General features: G+C 37.5%; 1 protein-coding gene across 1 annotated transcript; it reads left to right on the top strand.

The window, feature by feature from the left end:
- Nucleotides 1-418: 418 nt before the first annotated feature.
- On the top strand, nucleotides 419-16,910 carry wdr5 (WD repeat domain 5). The gene is made up of 14 exons (XM_052100828.1): nucleotides 419-582; nucleotides 1,385-1,561; nucleotides 1,717-1,825; nucleotides 1,906-1,979; nucleotides 2,067-2,156; nucleotides 4,239-4,328; nucleotides 4,657-4,740; nucleotides 4,882-4,937; nucleotides 5,037-5,083; nucleotides 5,267-5,342; nucleotides 5,470-5,503; nucleotides 5,612-5,686; nucleotides 12,335-12,422; nucleotides 16,754-16,910. The coding sequence occupies exons 2-14, from the start codon at nucleotides 1,481-1,483 to the stop codon at nucleotides 16,852-16,854; spliced, it is 1,005 nt and encodes a 334-aa protein (XP_051956788.1). The 5' UTR covers nucleotides 419-582; nucleotides 1,385-1,480; the 3' UTR covers nucleotides 16,855-16,910.
- Nucleotides 16,911-18,473: the final 1,563 nt, after the last annotated feature.

Here is an 18,473-nt window from a genome sequence, read left to right as displayed (position 1 = left end):
GCTACAATATCTTTTACAATTCTATGCAATCGCTGTATTATTAATTTATCGGTTCTCCCGATGGCCAGTCTGGCCTTGATCGGCCACAAAGTGCGTCGGCCCACCGGGAAAATGCCCGCTATGCTAGATCATCTGTCCAGCACTTGCTGCATGACTCCAAATAAACACAACAGTGTTGAATGTGGCATCTAACTGTTCCAAGACTTCAGGACTTCGCTGGTTATTTAGAGTACGCGTGCTGGGTTGTGGGCGTGTCTTGTAGTAGTTTTGCAGGACACAGACAGACTTCTCTCAATGCTGCTGATACATGGTGCCTTTTACAAATATTACGGTTTTACTTGTAGGCGTTTGAAACAATTGTCCCTCTCGGGCCACTGTTGTGCTGTGCGCATGCGCATCTACTGCCACATTACCGCCTACAGTGAACTGGCTCATCCACCATCGCCTTCAGCACGATTGCTAACACACTGTACGATCAAAACGGACTGTCGCATTGTTAATTGACAAATCCCCTTTCCTACGTAACCGTGGGCTCTTTCTAGTAGCCGAAAGCAGTTCTTATTCCCCTCTCAGGAGCCGCCGGTGAGTGATTTTTGTCGCTGCTTTTGTTGTCTGAACGTATGAGGCATGTGCAGAGAAAAGAGATCCATCAGTCCGTAATTCATTTCCTTTACGGGGTATGGAACGGGTCGCAGAATAAAACGCGGAAATACTCTGATATAAGAAGTAAAGACGTTTAACCTGCATGAAAAGTGTGCATACCGGTAGCTTTGCACATGATCCATCTTTTTTCGGAGGCCCTGCGTCTTTCACATAGCCAAAAGCTAACATGCTAACACTCAATGTGGTGCATTGGTGTTTTCACTGATGTACCCTTTGACACCGACAAGCGCTCTTTTAATGACAACTTGGTTTTAGCTACCCTCTAGAAGATTTGTGTGTGTGAAGATGTTTGTTTAGTCAATATCTCATTGCCACCTGTCTTCTGATTCATGTTGTGGAGATGAGACAAGCTGTTTTATGATATTATCATGATTATTTTAGTGTATATTTTGTTTTCATCTTCCTCAATCGCATGCTAATAACAAAAGATTGGGTTTGGTTGTCTTATTTACAGCATGTGCAAAGTGTATTTACATGTTAGCGCTTGTCTCTTAATTATTTATCTTATAATTGATTTAGGTAATTTAATGTTATTACATAGATATTAGGCTATATTGATTATGGAAAGGTGTTGTAACAACCAACAACTTAATACCTGGCTTATTTAAAAGTATAAGTATGTACTTAGAATGGAATTTTCTTCCTTTTCTCCTTGTTCTTGTAAAATCGCCTTTGATATGGCTTTAAACAATACAATATGTGTGTCTCTTTTTATTTATAGGATTGTGTCATATAAACTCTCTAGTACTTTTCCCTTTGGAAGTCAAGCTGACGTGGAACCTGCTTCCATAAACCTATTCTCTCCAACTTGGTCACCATGGCAACTGAGGAGAAGAAACCAGATACAGAGGCTCCTAAAACACAACCGGCATCCGCTGCCTCTGCCAGCCAGAGTAAGGTAAAGAACACATACCAAGTTTACAGAGGCCTCTAGCCTTTAGCCATTGTTCCATTATACTGCTTTGTCCACTTGACTAACTTGATTTGTGATAATGTCAGTTCTCCTTCACCTTTGCCTTTTATTGAAGTTCTTTTTTTCTAACACTCATGTAGTCAGCACCCGCAAAGCCAAACTACACTTTGAAATTCACATTGGCTGGCCATACAAAAGCAGTCTCTTCAGTCAAGTTCAGTCCAAGTGGGGAGTGGCTTGCCAGCTCATGTAAGTACTTGTACAAACATCAATTCTGTGAAGGTAAACTTTATGTTATTAAATAAAGTGTTATTTTTACCCTCATCCAGCTGCTGATAAACTGATCAAAATCTGGGGAGCATATGATGGGAAGTTTGAGAAGACGATATCTGGACACAAACTCGTGCGTAAAGGATCCACGATCTCAGAGCAATGCTGCTGATATTTTATGTAGCGACTCAGTTTGACTTGATTTGTCTCTAACCTTCAGGGCATTTCGGATGTGGCCTGGTCCTCGGACTCTAACCTCCTAGTCTCAGCTTCTGATGACAAGACACTAAAGATCTGGGATGTGAGCTCTGTAAGTCAGCAGCACATGGCAAACCACATTTCTGAATATATAAATGCAAAACAACTTTGGAGATGCTTAGGGCTGAAATGATCGACATTATCGACAATAAAGAAAATTGTCGAATAGTCATCTGATTTAATTTAACACAACATGAGATCTTTTGAAACACTAATGATGACGCGGGAGAGCAGCATTTCAGCTCGCACTTGATTGAGGAGAGGAAGAACAGCTCACAGTCCAGACGCACTCCAAACTTTCCAAACAGATTAAGGTGATGTAGATCGCAGAGTATTATAATACAAAAATGAAAAATAAGTAAATACAGAAGCAGGGAAAAAAATGGAGCCGTACCTTGTGTTCTGCTTGAGCAAAACTTACCTGTCAGAGCATCTAAAAAGGAAACACTGTGGCGTTATATACTGTATTTAATGCATCCTTTGTTAATGTTCAAATAATAAGGAAGTGGGCTGTATACTGTAAATAAGCACAAATTCCAAAACTGGCTTTTGTCTATACGGTCAGAGCCGCTTATGAGACACGTGAAAAACAGTGTGAGAGAGTTTCAAACTTCTCCCTGCTGATACACTGTCTCGCGCGGGCGGAGATGCTCATCACTGGCGCACACTTGCTGCAGCAAGATTTTGTTTATATTGCCTGCGACATAGTGAATTATAATATGAGTGTCACAGTGTGTATCTTATGGTGAAGAAAATCGGTGATACGCAGCTCTATAAAGAAGAAAGAGTTTGTTTTTTGTGAGTTAAAGATGGATCGAAATCACATTGTCTAAAAATCCTTAAAACAAGATACATTTACCTGAGAAGCAACATATAAGATATTTAGACATGCTTTTAGAGAATAGATCTTGAATATAAGTATATTTTGTCTTTACTGCACTGGCAGAAGTATGAACAAGTGAAAAAATACACTTATCAAAATACACTTATATTTAAGATGCATTCTCTTCAAGCAAGCCTAAATATCTTATATGTTGCTTCTCAAGTAAATGTATATTGGATTTTTAGACAATGTTAAATGGAAAACAATACAAAAACAATTGATAATAATAGGATTTTTTGCAGTGAGACTTTTAATTATTTAATCAATAAAAATCCAAGTAGTTTTTCCCCTTTAATTCAATGATTGTCATTTAGAGGTATTTTTAAAAGATGATTTTGTCCTTTTTATTGTTAGTAAGCACATTTAATACAACCTTTTAAGTCTACAAGCTGAATAGTCGGTTAAGAGCTAATGATTAATCATTGCAATAATTGGTCGAATAATCGTTAGTTGCAGCCCTAGAGAGATGATACATTGTGAATATACACATTTCCCAATTCAATTCCTATTGACAAGCTTTTGATTCTGATTTTGATTCATTATCATTTCATATGGGTGTACTTCTGTTATAATGTCTATTTTGCTTACATATGAAAGAAATTGTCTCCCAGCTTATGCTCTTAATTATACAGTGGACCTTCTAACTTGGTCCATTATAAAAAATATTAATATATTTTATAACTTATTTTGTATTTCATAATTAGTCACATTTTAGATTTTTTTTACATTTACAAATAAATGTTTTCTGTCAATTTATAAGATATTGTATTGCATATATTATATTTTGTCACATGTTTATTGTTTAATGCATAATTTATACTCTTTACAAGTATTTACATTGAATTGCAGAACACAAGCTAAAAAAGTGTACTGTCTCTAAGGAAACCATCTGTTCTGTATGAGCACATATAAACGAGAGGGACTTGAATGGTTTTACCTCATCCTTGCTATTCGTGATTTGAGAACTTTTTTTTATTTTTTATCAACTGTAGAGAACAAAGAATTTCAAAAAAAGGCATAATTCAATAACAAATGAATTGCGTGGATCTCGTCTTTGGACACATTATACAGAGTCTAATCAAACTTTGACTTTCAACATGCAATGAAAGGATGCTGAAGTTTATTGCCAATATAATACACTATCACTGCTGAATGAAATCTGAATGTTCACCAGCCAGTGGCTAATTACATACAATTTAGTCACATAGGTTTCATAAGCTTTTTTCCCTTTCTCTTGTTTTCCATTACCAGGGCAAATGTTTGAAAACGTTGAAGGGCCACAGCAACTATGTCTTTTGCTGCAACTTCAACCCTCAGTCCAACCTAATCGTTTCTGGATCTGTAAGTCCATTGGGTTTGTTTGGTCACCAGACAAGCTGTGTTATTGCTTTAGCCGGACTGTTTACTGTTGTTAATATGATTGATCTGCCATTTGTGAACACTTTTGTAACTAATGGCTGGTTTTTATTCTGTTGTCCTTCTAATAATTAGTCACTAGGATGTTGTGGCTTATTTTTGCCACAAATAGTTATTCCCAAATAATGTGAATTTGTAAAATAGTTATGCACTTATGTTGCTGAATAATTAATTAAACAATTGTCCCATTTTGCCTAAGAACAATGATGTTAATTCAGACATGAGTGAATGTGATCGATTATCTCCTCTGCAGTTTGACGAGAGCGTGAGAATTTGGGATGTTAAAACGGGGAAGTGCCTGAAGACCCTGCCGGCTCACTCTGACCCTGTCTCTGCAGTAAGAGTCTTTCTGACTAGACCTTTGACCCTTGTTTTTCCAATCAGAAAACCACATTCATAACTGTATTGTGTATGATTTACTATATTTTATCACTTTCTGTGACCATTTTTAATTTTTGAAATGTATTTTTGTTTCTAGGTTCATTTCAATAGAGATGGCTCATTGATTGTGTCCAGCAGTTATGATGGACTTTGGTAAGTTAACTAAGCCATGGCATGAGCTAGTTGTTTGAAGGATGTATAAAGATGTCAGAGATGAATAACTAACTAGTATATACTTTACTTTTCGAACAGTCGTATCTGGGACACAGCATCAGGCCAGTGCCTTAAAACACTCATCGGTAAGTCAGTCATCTACACAAAACCGCTAAAGTTAAATTCAAACTATGGATGAAGCAGCAATCCGTAACAGCCAGCTAACAAGAGACTAGTAAGATATACATAAATGTGCTGCAGGAAAAGCCACAATACAAACAATATAAATGTGTATAATATATATAAATAAAACTGCACATATTCTCCAGATGATGACAACCCACCTGTGTCCTTTGTGAAGTTCTCTCCCAATGGCAAATACATTTTGGCTGCCACACTGGATAAGTGAGTCATAGACCTCCTGTTGTTCTGAGGCTTTTATGCTGCTTTAAAAGAAAAATGGTCTTGGAACAATTATGTGTAGTTATCAATGACCTTTTGAAAAGAAATGTGTATATTCTTTCTATTTTAGCACTTTGAAACTTTGGGACTACAGCAAAGGAAAGGTACCTTTTCATTTCCTTTTTTTGTGTGTGTGTGTGTGTGTGTGTGTTTTTAAATAAGTGAAAATAATGCTTAAGTTGCATATAATGACATGCTTCTTACCTGTTTAGTGCTTGAAAACATACACTGGTCATAAAAACGAGAAATACTGCATATTTGCAAATTTCTCTGTCACTGGTGGAAAGGTATGTATACTTCAAACTATACTTATTGTTATGCACAATACACTCAGTGCAGACATGATCATTCCCTGTAGTACAAAATGATGTTACAGTTGAAGTCAGAAACTTACATACACTTAAGATCACTTAGTCAGTAAGTAAGGAATAATTGATGATGGATCTTATACCACGGTTACCACACCTTAAGACATCATTCATGGTTTTATCTCAAGACAATTTCTGGTTTTCATCCCTAAAAATGCTCTTATGAGTGAAACTACTTTCTCTAACTACAGATACAGTGTCCTGCTTTAATACAGTCCGAGCCTTCTTTGTTAATTCGAAGATTGTGAGGTTTTTACTGGAGTAACAAATTATTGCTCGTTCGTCGCGTGCGTGTGTGTGTGTGTGTGTGTCAGTTAGTATTTGAGTGATTGAAAGTGAGAAAATTAGATATAAATTCTGGGATTACCTGTTTTGTTGCAGCTTTGGTCAGAAGTAACCGCTTCCAAACCGCTAAGATGCGTGTCGCCATATTCCCGTTGTGAACCTTAATTTTTTAATCTTCACTGAGATGCTGGAGGGAGCTGACATTACGGATCTGTTTTACTCTCAAGAGTATGTTTGGGCCTTAAGTGTGCGGTATGCATATAATGTGTGTTCAGTGTGTGTGAGAGGAGGGAGCGCAAGGGTTTTTCACAAAGATGTTCAGATAATATAGAAAATGTTGTATTGAGCAAGTGTATCTAGCTTTGATACAGCTCAAGCCTTCATTGCTAATGCGAAATTGTCACCTTAGAACTAGTAACGGAGGATGCGCTGCTTTTCGGCATTGGAGAACAAAGGTAGTGCGTTTGTGTGTAAGTTCGGGGAACACAAAGGAGCATGAGGGCTCTTTTAACTGAAATTGAAATAAATGTAGGATATTGTAGACATTGTTTTGAAATCCTTCACTGATTTTCTTTAACCAATGACTTTAATTGGTTATTTTGATGTTGTAGCCTGTTGGTCTCTTTGAAATAACTTAAATAATTTGGAAAAGTGAAATGGAACCTGAAACTACTTTATAGCTGTGCGTTTACTTGAAAAATAATGGCATACCTTAGAACATCCTTGAACCAATCAGAATCAAGCATTCAACAGACCTGTGGAATAAAACAATTTTTAACCATACCACATATTTCATATTAGCAAACTATAGTTTTGGCAAGTAATTTAGTATATCTACTTTGTACATGACATGAGTAATTTTTCCAGCAATTGTTTACAGACAGATTGTTTGACTTGTCATTGACATATCATAATTCTATTGGGTCAGAAGTTTACATACACCATGTCAACTGTGCTTTTAAGCAGCTTTGAAAAATTCCAGAAAATTATATCAAGCCTTTAGGCAATTAGCTTCTGATAGGCTAATTGGATCAATTGGAGGTGTACCTGTGAATGTATTTTATGGCCTACCTTCAAACTCAGTGCCTCTTTGCTTGACATCATGGGAAAATCAAAATAATTCAGCCAAGACCTCAGAAAAAATTGTGGACCTCCACAAGCCTGGTTCATTCTTGGGAGCAATTTCCAAATGCCTGAAGGTACCACGTTCATCTGTTCATCAATAGTACGCAAGTATAAACACCATGGGACCATGCAGCCATCATAATCCTCAGGAAGGGACACATTCTGTCTCCTAGAGTTTAAAGTAATTTGGTGCGAAAAGTGCAAATCAATCCCAGAACAACAGCAAAGGACCTTGTGAAGATGCTGAGTACGGGTAGAAAAGTATCTATATTCACTGTAAAACAAGCCCTATATCGATATAACCTGAAAGGCTTCTCAGCAAGGAAGAAGCCACTGCTCCCAAACCGCCATAAAAAAGCCAGACAACAGTTTGCAAGTGCACATGGAGACAAAGATTGTTTTGGAAAAATGTCCTCTGGTGTGATGAAACAAAAATTTTACTGTTTGGCCATTGTTATGTTTGGAGGAAAAAGGGTGAGGCTTGCAGCCAAAGAACGCCATCCCAACCGTGAAGCATGGGGATTGCAGCATCATGTTGTGGGGGTGCTTTGCTGCAGGAGGGACCAGTGCACTTCACAAAATAGATGGCATCATGTGGAAGGAAAATTATGTGGATTTATTGAAGCAACATCTCAAGACATCAGCCAGGAAGTTAAAGCTTGGTTGCAAATGGGTCTTCCAAATGTACAACGACCCCAAGCATACCTCCAACGTTGTGACAAAATTACATAAGGACAACAAAGTCAAGGTATTGGATTGGCCATCACAATGCCCTGACCTCAATCCAATTGAAAATTTGTGGGCAGAACTGAAAAAGCATGTGCGAGCAAGGAGGCCTACAAACCTGACTCCAGTTACACCAGTTCTGTCTGGAGGAATGGGCCAAAAGCACAAGCAACTTATTGTGAGAAGCTTGTGGAAGGCTACCCAAAATGTTTGACCGAAGTTAAACAATTTAAAGTCAATGCTACCAAATACTAACAACGTGTATGTAATCTTCTGACCCACTGGGAATGTGATGAATGAAATAAAAGCTGAAATATATAATTCTCTCTACTATTAATTTTGGTATTTCACATTCTTTTTGTAATAATGTATTTTTTTATTGATTCAAAAGTACACAACAGAGGAAAAACACCACACATACACATCCAATCTGCATTTAACATTTAAACCCCATGTGGCAGGGCGGGGCCGGGGCCGGGTTGTGATACTACACACCGGTCCCGTATTAGGCTAATTATGCCTCCGTGAGGTTTAAAGGCTTACTGCAGAGGGCCGTGCGGGAGAGAGAGATCATTAACGGACATGCCCGTCATGTGTGTGTTTGTGTGTTCTTTTAAGTTGATCATTAAAACTATTATTTATATTGAAAAGCCGGTTCTCGCCGCCTCCCTTCCCGGGTTTCGGCACCAGTGTAACGTATTCAATGGAAAGGAGGCGGCAGAAGCGGCTTGATAAGCTTAAACTTAAAAGACAACACAAACACACACATGATGGACATGTCCGTTAATGATCTCTCTCTCCCGCACGGCCCTCTGCAGTCAGCCTTTAAACCTCACGGAGGCATAATCAGCCTAATACGGGACCGGTGTGTAGTATCACGACCGGCCCTGCCCTCCGCCCTGCCACACCCCGCTAATATCCCTCCCCAATCAACAACCCCACCATAACCCCCAACAAACACCCTTGTGATCACATATAATACACACACAAAAAAGAAAAATTAAATGTATAATTAACATACATAATTAAACTAAACTTATCTCTTCCCATCCCCTCCATGAGAGTCCCCCAAAAACCCCAAATAATTACCCCATTTCCTGACAAAACAGTCCACAAACCCCTGCCTTCTATTTGCCACCTCCTCAAAAGCTGTCACCCTCCCCATCACTGCACCAAAATGCCACACAAACAACTCTGAACCTTTAACCCGAATTCTTGGATATTAACACACCTCTAAAAGACATGGGTTGTGTCTCCAACATCTGATTTGCATCGCAATTGCGGGTAGAATCTCTGTAAAATCTTGAATTGCTTAAGGCGCACCCTTGCATCTCTAGATGCAGACTTGACATTTTTTATAATCCTAGCCCAGGCGCCCTCCTCCAATAACAAATTTAAATCTTTCTCCCATAATCTCTTGGAAGCTCTGTCCCCCAGACTCTGAATTAGCAGGGAGTAATTCACTAATGCCTCATGATCCAGAAGCAGTAATCACCTCTCTCAGAGTGTGTCTGCTGTTTTAGTGGGTTGTGTGCTACTCCCAAAAACAATACAGAGCAGGTCGCTCTGCTGTAAATACCTAATAAAACTGAGATCTGGGAATCCCAAAGGTTAAACCATATTCTCAAAAGATCTCAACACTCCACTCTCATACAGTTCACTGTGTTTTGTAACCCCCTCACAATCCACTCTGACCAGCAGAAAGGGGACTTAATAATATATAATTTAGGGTTCAGCCATATGCTTGAGGCAACATTTAAATAAATGTCCGACTTAAACACTTTGGACCCTTTTGTCCATACCAAGTGCAAATGCGAGATAACTGGGTGTAACTTCTCCGATTAGTTTAATAGAAAGGCTTTGCAATGGCAAAATAGAGGCAAGAACATCCTGTCCAATACAAAACCAGGGAGTGGGTCTTTCAGGTGGAAGTGACCAATGAGCTAAATGTCTGGGACCGAATGCATAATAATAAAACAAAATCTTGGGTAAGCCTAGTCCACCTATGTGAATCGGCCTATGTAACTTATTAAAATGCAATCTAGGACCCTTACCATTCCAAATGTACTTTACTATGCAATCAAATTGCTTAAAATAAGAAAGGGGGACATCAACAGGGAGAGATTGTAGCAGGTAGTTGAATTTTGGAATACAATTATTTTTAATAACATTAAACTTCCCAATCATAGATAAATGTAATGAACCCCACCTGCCCACATCTCTCAAACGTTTTTATTAAGGGGTCAAAATTAACTCCAAATCACACAAATTTGCTTGGCATAAAATGCCCAAATGCCCTGTTTGGGCCACTGGAAAGCACCAGGCTGGAAAGCAGTCACTGGGCAGTACACTGTGATAGCCAAAGCTTAAGATTTAGATAATTCTATGAAGGCAAGTCATAGATCTAAAGGGGTCAATATCTGCTAAAAGCAAAATATCTGCTAAAAGCAAAAGCTTATGCACCATACCTCCCGCCACCACCCCTGGAAAATCATCTTCCCTTATTATCGTGGCTACTAATATTTGCAGGGCAAGACGGAACAATAATGGGGAAAGAGGGCAACCCTACCGGGTGCCCCTCTCCAGAGTAAAATAATCTGAAATGAATCCATTTGTTTGTACCTCCGCTACCAGGTGTCTATAAAGTAACTTAATCCATCCAAATCAAAATATTCCCGAGCCCGTATATTTCCAAAATCTTAAAAAGATGATCCCATTCTACCATATCAAACGCCTATTCGGCGTCAAGTGAGATGGCCGCGACCAGATTCTGTTCATTCGCCACTGACCACATAATATTGATGAAACGCCAAATGTTTTCAGAAGAGCTGTGGCCCTGAATAAACCCCAACTGATCTATAAGTATAAGGGATGTCATAACTCAATAGGTTAGCCAAAATTTATGACAGTATTTTAATGTCTAGCTGGATCAGTGAAATTGGACGATAACTCATACACTCGCTTGGATCTTTGTCTTTTTTTAAGAATCGGACTGATCCAGGCTTGTGTCATGGTTAGAGGAAGCCTTCTATTCTTTAATGAATCCATATAAACTTCTAACAAAAGTGGAGCCAGTTCTGTAGCATAAGATCTAAAAAAACGCAGCGGCAAAGCCATCTGGCCCGGGAGACTTGCCTGTAGGCAAGGTCTTAATTAACCCGACAATCTCCTCCAAGATAATCTCAGAATCAAGATAATTCTTTTGCTCAGTCATCAGTTTAGGGAGTTCTAATGACTCTACAAAGTTTCTAATATCTTCATCAGTAGACAAAGTCGTGGAACTATAAATATCATGATAGAATTCTTTAAAAGCATTATTAATATCAATGGCTGAGGTAAATATTTAATCACCAGCAGAGTTTACTGAGTTTAAAGCTTCCCTGCTTTGTCCCCCGACACATTTTACTGTCTTGCCCTGAATAACCAAAACTCCACCTTCCGCAACAAAATAGTATTATATCTGTATTTCAATAGGGTCAATTCCCAGAGGCCATCAGACGACATTCGGTGCTTCAGTCCTGCCTCTGCACTTTTAATATTCCCTTCCAACTCCACGAGTTATCGTGCTTTGGATTTTTTGATGAATGAGGCATACTGTATGATCCAACACCTAAGAACTGCCTTAAGTGCCTCCCAAGCCACACCCACAGAGGATACTGAGGACCAGTTGGTCTCCATATAAACATTGATTTCAGCCTTTAACATTTGTTGAAATTCAGGATATTGCAATAGGGATACATTAAAGTGCCAACTATATGATTTATTTTTCTCCATATGTGGCAACATCTCTAAACTCTCCTGTGAAGGCTCAATGTTGCTCTAGGGGGCTTACACACTTTTGCTTCACTATGATTAAGGACTGAATCATCAAAAGATTAGTAAGTCTCCTCCCAATATTATATCAGGAGGGGTGCCAACGGCTTGCAACATTCTTTCAATAACTATTAAAAAAAGCCCTGATCATCAGAGTTGGGGGCATAAATATTAGATAAAATCAACCGTTGCCCCTGAATATCAGCTTGAATACGTAAGTGTCTTTTAATATCTCCAGAGCCTGATCATTTTGAATTCTTTGACATGTTGACTTCATAGAACAGTTATGTAGCAAGGTGTATCGAATCTCACTGGTTTAAGAAACAAAAATAATTAAAAACTAGCAAAGTGCACAGAGCTCACCTTTCACACATCCTACACCTGCATGGGCCACGCAACCCATTATATATCACATTCTTAAAATAAAGTAGTGATCCTAACTGACTTGAGACAGGAATTGTGAAAAGCTAAGTTTAAATGCATTTGGCTAAGGTATATGTAAACTTCTGACTATAACTATAAATTATTTAATTTTTGATTATTATATTGTGATTATAAAGTAGGTACAACTGATAATGCATTGAAGGATTTAAAATATATATTTTTTTCTGTTCTCAGTGGATTGTCTCTGGCTCAGAGGACAACATGGTCTATATCTGGAACCTTCAGACCAAGGAGATCGTACAGAAACTACAGGGGCATACAGGTGGAGTATTTTTAAAAGCAGTTATTTACCATACGTATTTGAGAAGTGTTGTTTGGACCAATGAGATTTTGCAGTGGGTGGGCCAGAAATAGAAACAACGTGACTGACAAAATGTTGCTCATGCTACTCATCACGGCTGGTTTGGACAATAACTTTTTAGCCCAGTTCACACCGTGTGAAGTCAATTTAATGCAGCTTTGCAAATTCTTAAACAGTAAGCTCCCCTCTGACAAAATGTACCAACCTTTTTTTTTTTTCGTTTTCAGATTTATGTACAATAATGTTGCATATTGTCCTATATAATAGCCAAGTAGGGTTGGAGCGGTATACCAGTTTAGCGGTATACCACAGTTTGAAAATTGATGGTTATCATACCATGTACATTTGCTTATCTACGGTATTGAGAAAAAAATGCAACCAGCCGGAGAATCTCATATGCGAGTGCGCATCTCCTTTATTCCTTGTCTGCCTGTCAGACTCGTCAACTTGCGATGCGCGCGCAGCGGAGCAAATGTCTGAGAGAAGCGAAGCGAGGGGGTCTGACATGAGTGTGTGTGTGTTTTCTCAACTGGTCTATTCGGACTGGGTCGCGGACAGCAGGGAAAGAGCAATGCCATGGTTCTCACATTGAAGATATTTTGGCGGCTGCCCAAGGTATAGACTATTTAGGACTGCCGACGTAGATGTAATGATAATCTCGCAAACAGCTAAAGCAGACATGGATCAGGCTCATTTATCGTAAAAGCGTTTTTATTTTTCATTGGATATTTCAGATAACTTGCATTGGGACCTAACGTGTCTCCACAAGTGTTTAACATGCTCAAGGTTGCCAGATAAGAGACGAAACACCCCCAGTTTGAGATTTATACTTGCGCAAATTGGAAATATTCCGCCTAATGTTATGTTTATTTTGTGCAATCTGGCACCATGCACGTCTCATTTTCCCCATTGAACAAACTTGGTGAACTGTAGTGCAATATTTTGCTCAAGGAAAATTGTTATACGGCTACTCTGTGTACATTCTTGATGCTGCTTGTGATATTTGGTGCTACTGATTTTGCAGGTAAACCTTCTCAGTGATTAAATTAAATATAAAAGTAGATCTTGGCATCATTGACATGTGAGCAAAAGCAAGCCAGAGACGAATATGTATGTGTATTTTTTATTTGTGCAATTTAGAAACGTTGCAGTCCATTCGCACCTGTATGTATCTAACTCTTGCAGTAATCATTTATCATATTCATGGAGCCTATGTTATTCAGTTTTGTGCTGAAAGTCAATCCATCGAGGAGACCCGCATCATGACTCTTTTAGCATGTAAACGGGTAAAGTTTTAGAGAAAAACTTGCCCGCTTTGCGACAGACATTAACAGTTCTATAAATTATTTTTTTTGTATTTATTAAAACAGACCCCTGATGTAGAGAGATTGTTAAAATGAATAATAAATTCACAGGGAAGTAGAGATGGTAAAATAAATTTATAATCTCCGCCTTTATTCAGTTATTTAATGCCTGATAGAAAAGTATCTAACTTTGTAGAGCAATATAATACTTTAGGCAATTGCAGAATAGTCTCACTAGTCACAGATACACTTCAGAAAATTGAGTACACTATTTCTAGTGAAAAAAAACTATTTCTGGGCTTAAAAGGTACAAAAACCAAATCAATGCAGAACATTGTATCTCAAAAGCAATACAATACCCCTATGCACTACTTGCAGCCCGATATGGCCCTTTAAACAAAATAGTTAAAAATATTAATAATTACTCATCACCTTTTAAAAATTTGTTTCAGGATTTTACATGAGTAAAAGTAACTTATATTTTGACAAAATGTTTCAGTTTCATATGAAATAATCTTAATGTAGAATCTATTAGACCTCATTTTATATCAACAGTGGCAGCTGTAGTTAAAGTTTCAAGATGTGTTTCAGCTAATATTTATTTTTCATAAATACTGTAATTTATTATTATTACTATTATTTAAGACTAGCACACTGACCTAACCATGGTAATGATGAGCCTTTCCTTCTGTGTAATATGTGTATAAATATGTAATATTAGGTACAAACGGGATAATAATGGGCTCATATAAGTAAATATGCTCTTCAATTTTTAAAAGGGGGAGAGACAACTTCCTGTAGATTTTGTTATTGACATCATCAACAAAAATAATGACACTTGATGCATGTCCTTGTACTAGAAATCTATGAACAAAACTATGAAACATAAAAGGAAATGCAACCCGGAATACATTAAATACAGGTTATGTTTAATCTATGGCAGGTCAAACTTGATTTCCAATGTAAAATCTGTCCTGAAGCAAAACCTGTTGATAAGCACTGAGTTAAAGTTACAGACAGGAGCAGTATATGTTAACCGTTAATAATCATAGGACATTACTTTAAAAGCTCACACAGCTGATGTTATTTTTCATTTAGTAGTTCATTTAACATGATATGATAACATGTAAACTAACATGCTTTAGTTATATAACATGTTATAGTTACATGCTATTTTTTTTCATGTTTATAATTCTGTTTATTATAATTCTGTTAGCTTTCTTATTTTTTCTATTTATTTATTTTCAAAAGGGAGACTTTTTTTTTTACACATATGTACCAAGAGGGGATGCCGTATCATTCTTAAAAGTGTAGCACATACTTAAATAAAATAAATGGTTTCAAGTTTCAATTATAATAAAGTGTTTGCTCAAAAATAAATTAATTAATAAAATAACCCTTCTGTTTTCACTAATAATAGTAATTGTGTAATACCGTATACCGTGATATTTTCTGAGACTGTTATCATACTGTGAAAATGTCTTACTGTTGCAACCTAATAGCCTAGTTAATATTAAATAAGATAATCTATGCTAAATGTTGAAAATATCCCCCCAGTTTTATCAGGTATTTTCCTGTAGCGTTATATTATCAAAATTCATCATATTTTAGTCATAGGAGCAATTCACCAATGATGTTGTGTAACCTTAAATTCAGTCTGATGGACTAATTTGGCAATACATAAATATTATAAATATTTCTATTAATAAAATATATATAAATAACCGTATTCTGCATTATTTTTATAAAAAATACATGTTTACCCTTATGACAGTGGAATAACTTAACTATTTTTTTTTCCTATATTTGTGATTTAAACTTGCATCACATTAGCCAGCGTCCGTCTCTATGTGAAACCGCACTTGTTACAAACACATGAAAACACATCGACCTGATATCATGTTAACTCGTAATGGACGCGTCGTTTCCGATGAACAGAGACAGAGCTATATAGCTTTATAATAGATTAGCGAGTGCACTGGACACGTTTTGAGCATGCACACGCACTCTGAGCAAGAGCAGGGAGATTTCATTAGAGCAGCATATATTTGAGAGCGCGCTTTCAGTTTGTGCAAGAGCAAAGGAAATCTGTGTGCGAGCGGAGTGATTTCAGTTTGCGCAACAGGTACATCATGGATGCGCTCTCGCTTGATATGCATTTGTTCACGGCATTTAATTGTATTATAATGACATAAAGCTACGGTCTATTAAGCTGGACTACGTTCCATTAAGCTATTAATTTTCATTTATCGTAACAATACATTTTCTTGGGTTTATGTATCTGTTGATTTTACTTGGTGAGTTTATCAGCAATCTCCGCACCTCCCCTGACAAGCTCTGGCGCCTCCCTGTTTGAAAACCGTGGCTTTAACGTTATTGGTGGACTGCAAAACTGGCCATATCTTTAGGAAATCTGATCTCCTATAAAATGTACCACTCGTAAAACAAAGATTTCATTCTAATTTGACAAGGAATCAGTTCTCTTGCCTCTAAAGGCCCGAGTATACTTAATTTTTCTGCATTCCGGATCAGATTGCGTCCGGTCGACCATGTTACTCTTCTGGCTGCAAGCAAATACAAACGCATTTGACACATGCCCACTACAGCTGCTTTGTGATGCTCTATTAGTACAGTTAATGGCCGATGATGCGCACAAATGAGGACGAAAAATGTATCACTCACTGTGTGCAGAGCGATCATCAATATGGACAACCGAAGTATACTCTGGCCTTAAAAATTAACATTCTGTAAGGTAGAGTGTTTTATATAACCTGCAGCAGTGTTCAATGCATCATATCTGTAACAAGGCAAACCATCTTTTAATACAAGTGTATATATATATGAAATTATTGTATATAATATTATTATTATTATTATTATACCATTCATGTGTTTACAGACAAATTATACTGATCAGTGAAATCCCTCACACGTATCGAATGTTTTTTTTTTTTAATATTCTTCTATTTCTTATCTCTTTCCATCTAGATGTGGTGATCTCGACCGCCTGCCACCCCACAGAAAACATCATCGCATCAGCAGCACTAGAAAATGACAAAACGATCAAACTTTGGAAGAGTGACTGCTAAGCCTCAAGCTTATTTTACTTTATTATAATTTGTATTTTATTTTGTACTGTTTTTTTGGGGGGACTTTTGTTTTCATTTTGAAAGATCGTGCTGGGCCAATCATACTGATATGAAGGCTTGGCAAGAGGGCTGGTGGAGCACTCAAACCTAAAATGCCCACTCCTAACCCAGCACCGCTTTTCTCAGCTCACGTGCACTAAAATGATCACTCTTTCTCTGCCTTACTGCAAGCTCTCATTCATCTTCAGTTTAAGCCAGCATTTCCACTGCTCACATCCAACAAACGTATAAACAGTTGGCTTAACCTGTAAATCCAGGCAGCTTTGTTTCTCCACTATTCTAGTAGAACAAAGAGAGCTTTCCTGTCTGTTTTTGTTTGGTTTGTTGCTGTGTAAGTTGTAGAATGACACTTTTGTGTCCAATGGTGATTGCTCCCTCCTTGAAGTCAGCAAAAAGCCTTGGGAACATCTTAAGTGGCCGTTTTAACAGAAATGTCCTGAGTATTACAATTTTCTCTCTGTTTTTGTGGCATCCTCAAGTGAAGATGTATTTACATCAGGGAATTACAGCTCCAGTCCTTCATTTGCCCAAATGAAGGTTTGCCTGGTTTGGGTGTCTCAAATACCAACTTGTTACTTGGCAATGTCAATTCAAACCTTCACATATGAAATGCATTTTCTGGCTAATGGATGTTTTGAATGGTGCCGCTCCACTAGTTCACATATTTCTCTACAGTACAAAACATGCAATGCAAGCAGTAATTCAAATGATCATTGTATTATAGTTGCAAAGCTAGTTGTCAGACATTGTTTTTGGTTTTCAGTGGTTCAGTGTCGTCTAGACAGTGCTAACAATAAAACATATTTTTTTTCCTTGGTCAAAGAGGCTTAATGAAGTTAAGAGTATGCCAAAAGTAGATTAGAGAAACTTCACTATATTCCTGCAGCTCTGTTTTAAGTAAATATTTCTACCTAAAGCACAAGTCAGTTTCGGTGCTTATGAGAAATGAAACTGTATTAAACATCATGGACGGGGTTGCGGTTTGGTCAAAGCTTAAAATAAATATGCTTTTTGAGTCACAGTCAATTCAACAATGAAACAAGTCTTACCTTTTTACTTGCAGCGCAATGAACTTAACACTTTGTCTCCAGCTCTTGTTATTTGGTTTTGATTACTCAACATATGCAAGGTTTGCCAATATGAAGAGGACTGCTTTAAACTAAATATGCCATGACAATATACAGTATATTTTGACCAAATGCAGAGTTTGGTTGTCAGAGCCTTGAGATGTGTTCTGTACCTTACAATTTGTAAATACTTGCAGCATCTCTGTTCTTTGATATGTTTACCTCTGTTCTGTGGTCTTATTAACTGTGCCTCAAGTAGCTGATAGTACAGTTAGTGTTCGTATCACTGCAGTGATAACAAGGGCCGTACAAGGATTTCTATCTGTATTGCATTTAGTCACTTTGGACTTTTTTTCATCATTAAAACCATACCATACAAATGCTTCAAACTTCATTTACTGCATATTTATCTGAAGTAGGTAATGCATTACTAGTACTGTGCAATAGCATATTCTGTGAAAATTCAGGAAGATAGCTTATAAATAGTGTTTC

This window comes from Xyrauchen texanus, chromosome 31, assembly GCF_025860055.1.
Source record: "Xyrauchen texanus isolate HMW12.3.18 chromosome 31, RBS_HiC_50CHRs, whole genome shotgun sequence".
Taxonomy (NCBI): domain Eukaryota; kingdom Metazoa; phylum Chordata; class Actinopteri; order Cypriniformes; family Catostomidae; genus Xyrauchen; species Xyrauchen texanus.
This window is presented reverse-complemented; position numbering and strand designations above follow the sequence as displayed.

Coding starts and splice junctions, on each gene's coding strand:
- wdr5 (XM_052100828.1), top strand. CDS start 1,481: ATGGCAACTGAGGAGAAGAAACCAGATACAGAGGCTCCTAAAACACAA. Junction 1,980..2,066: donor CGATATCTGGACACAAACTC/GTGCGTAAAGGA, acceptor TCTAACCTTCAG/GGCATTTCGGATGTGGCCTG. Junction 2,157..4,238: donor AGATCTGGGATGTGAGCTCT/GTAAGTCAGCAG, acceptor TTCCATTACCAG/GGCAAATGTTTGAAAACGTT.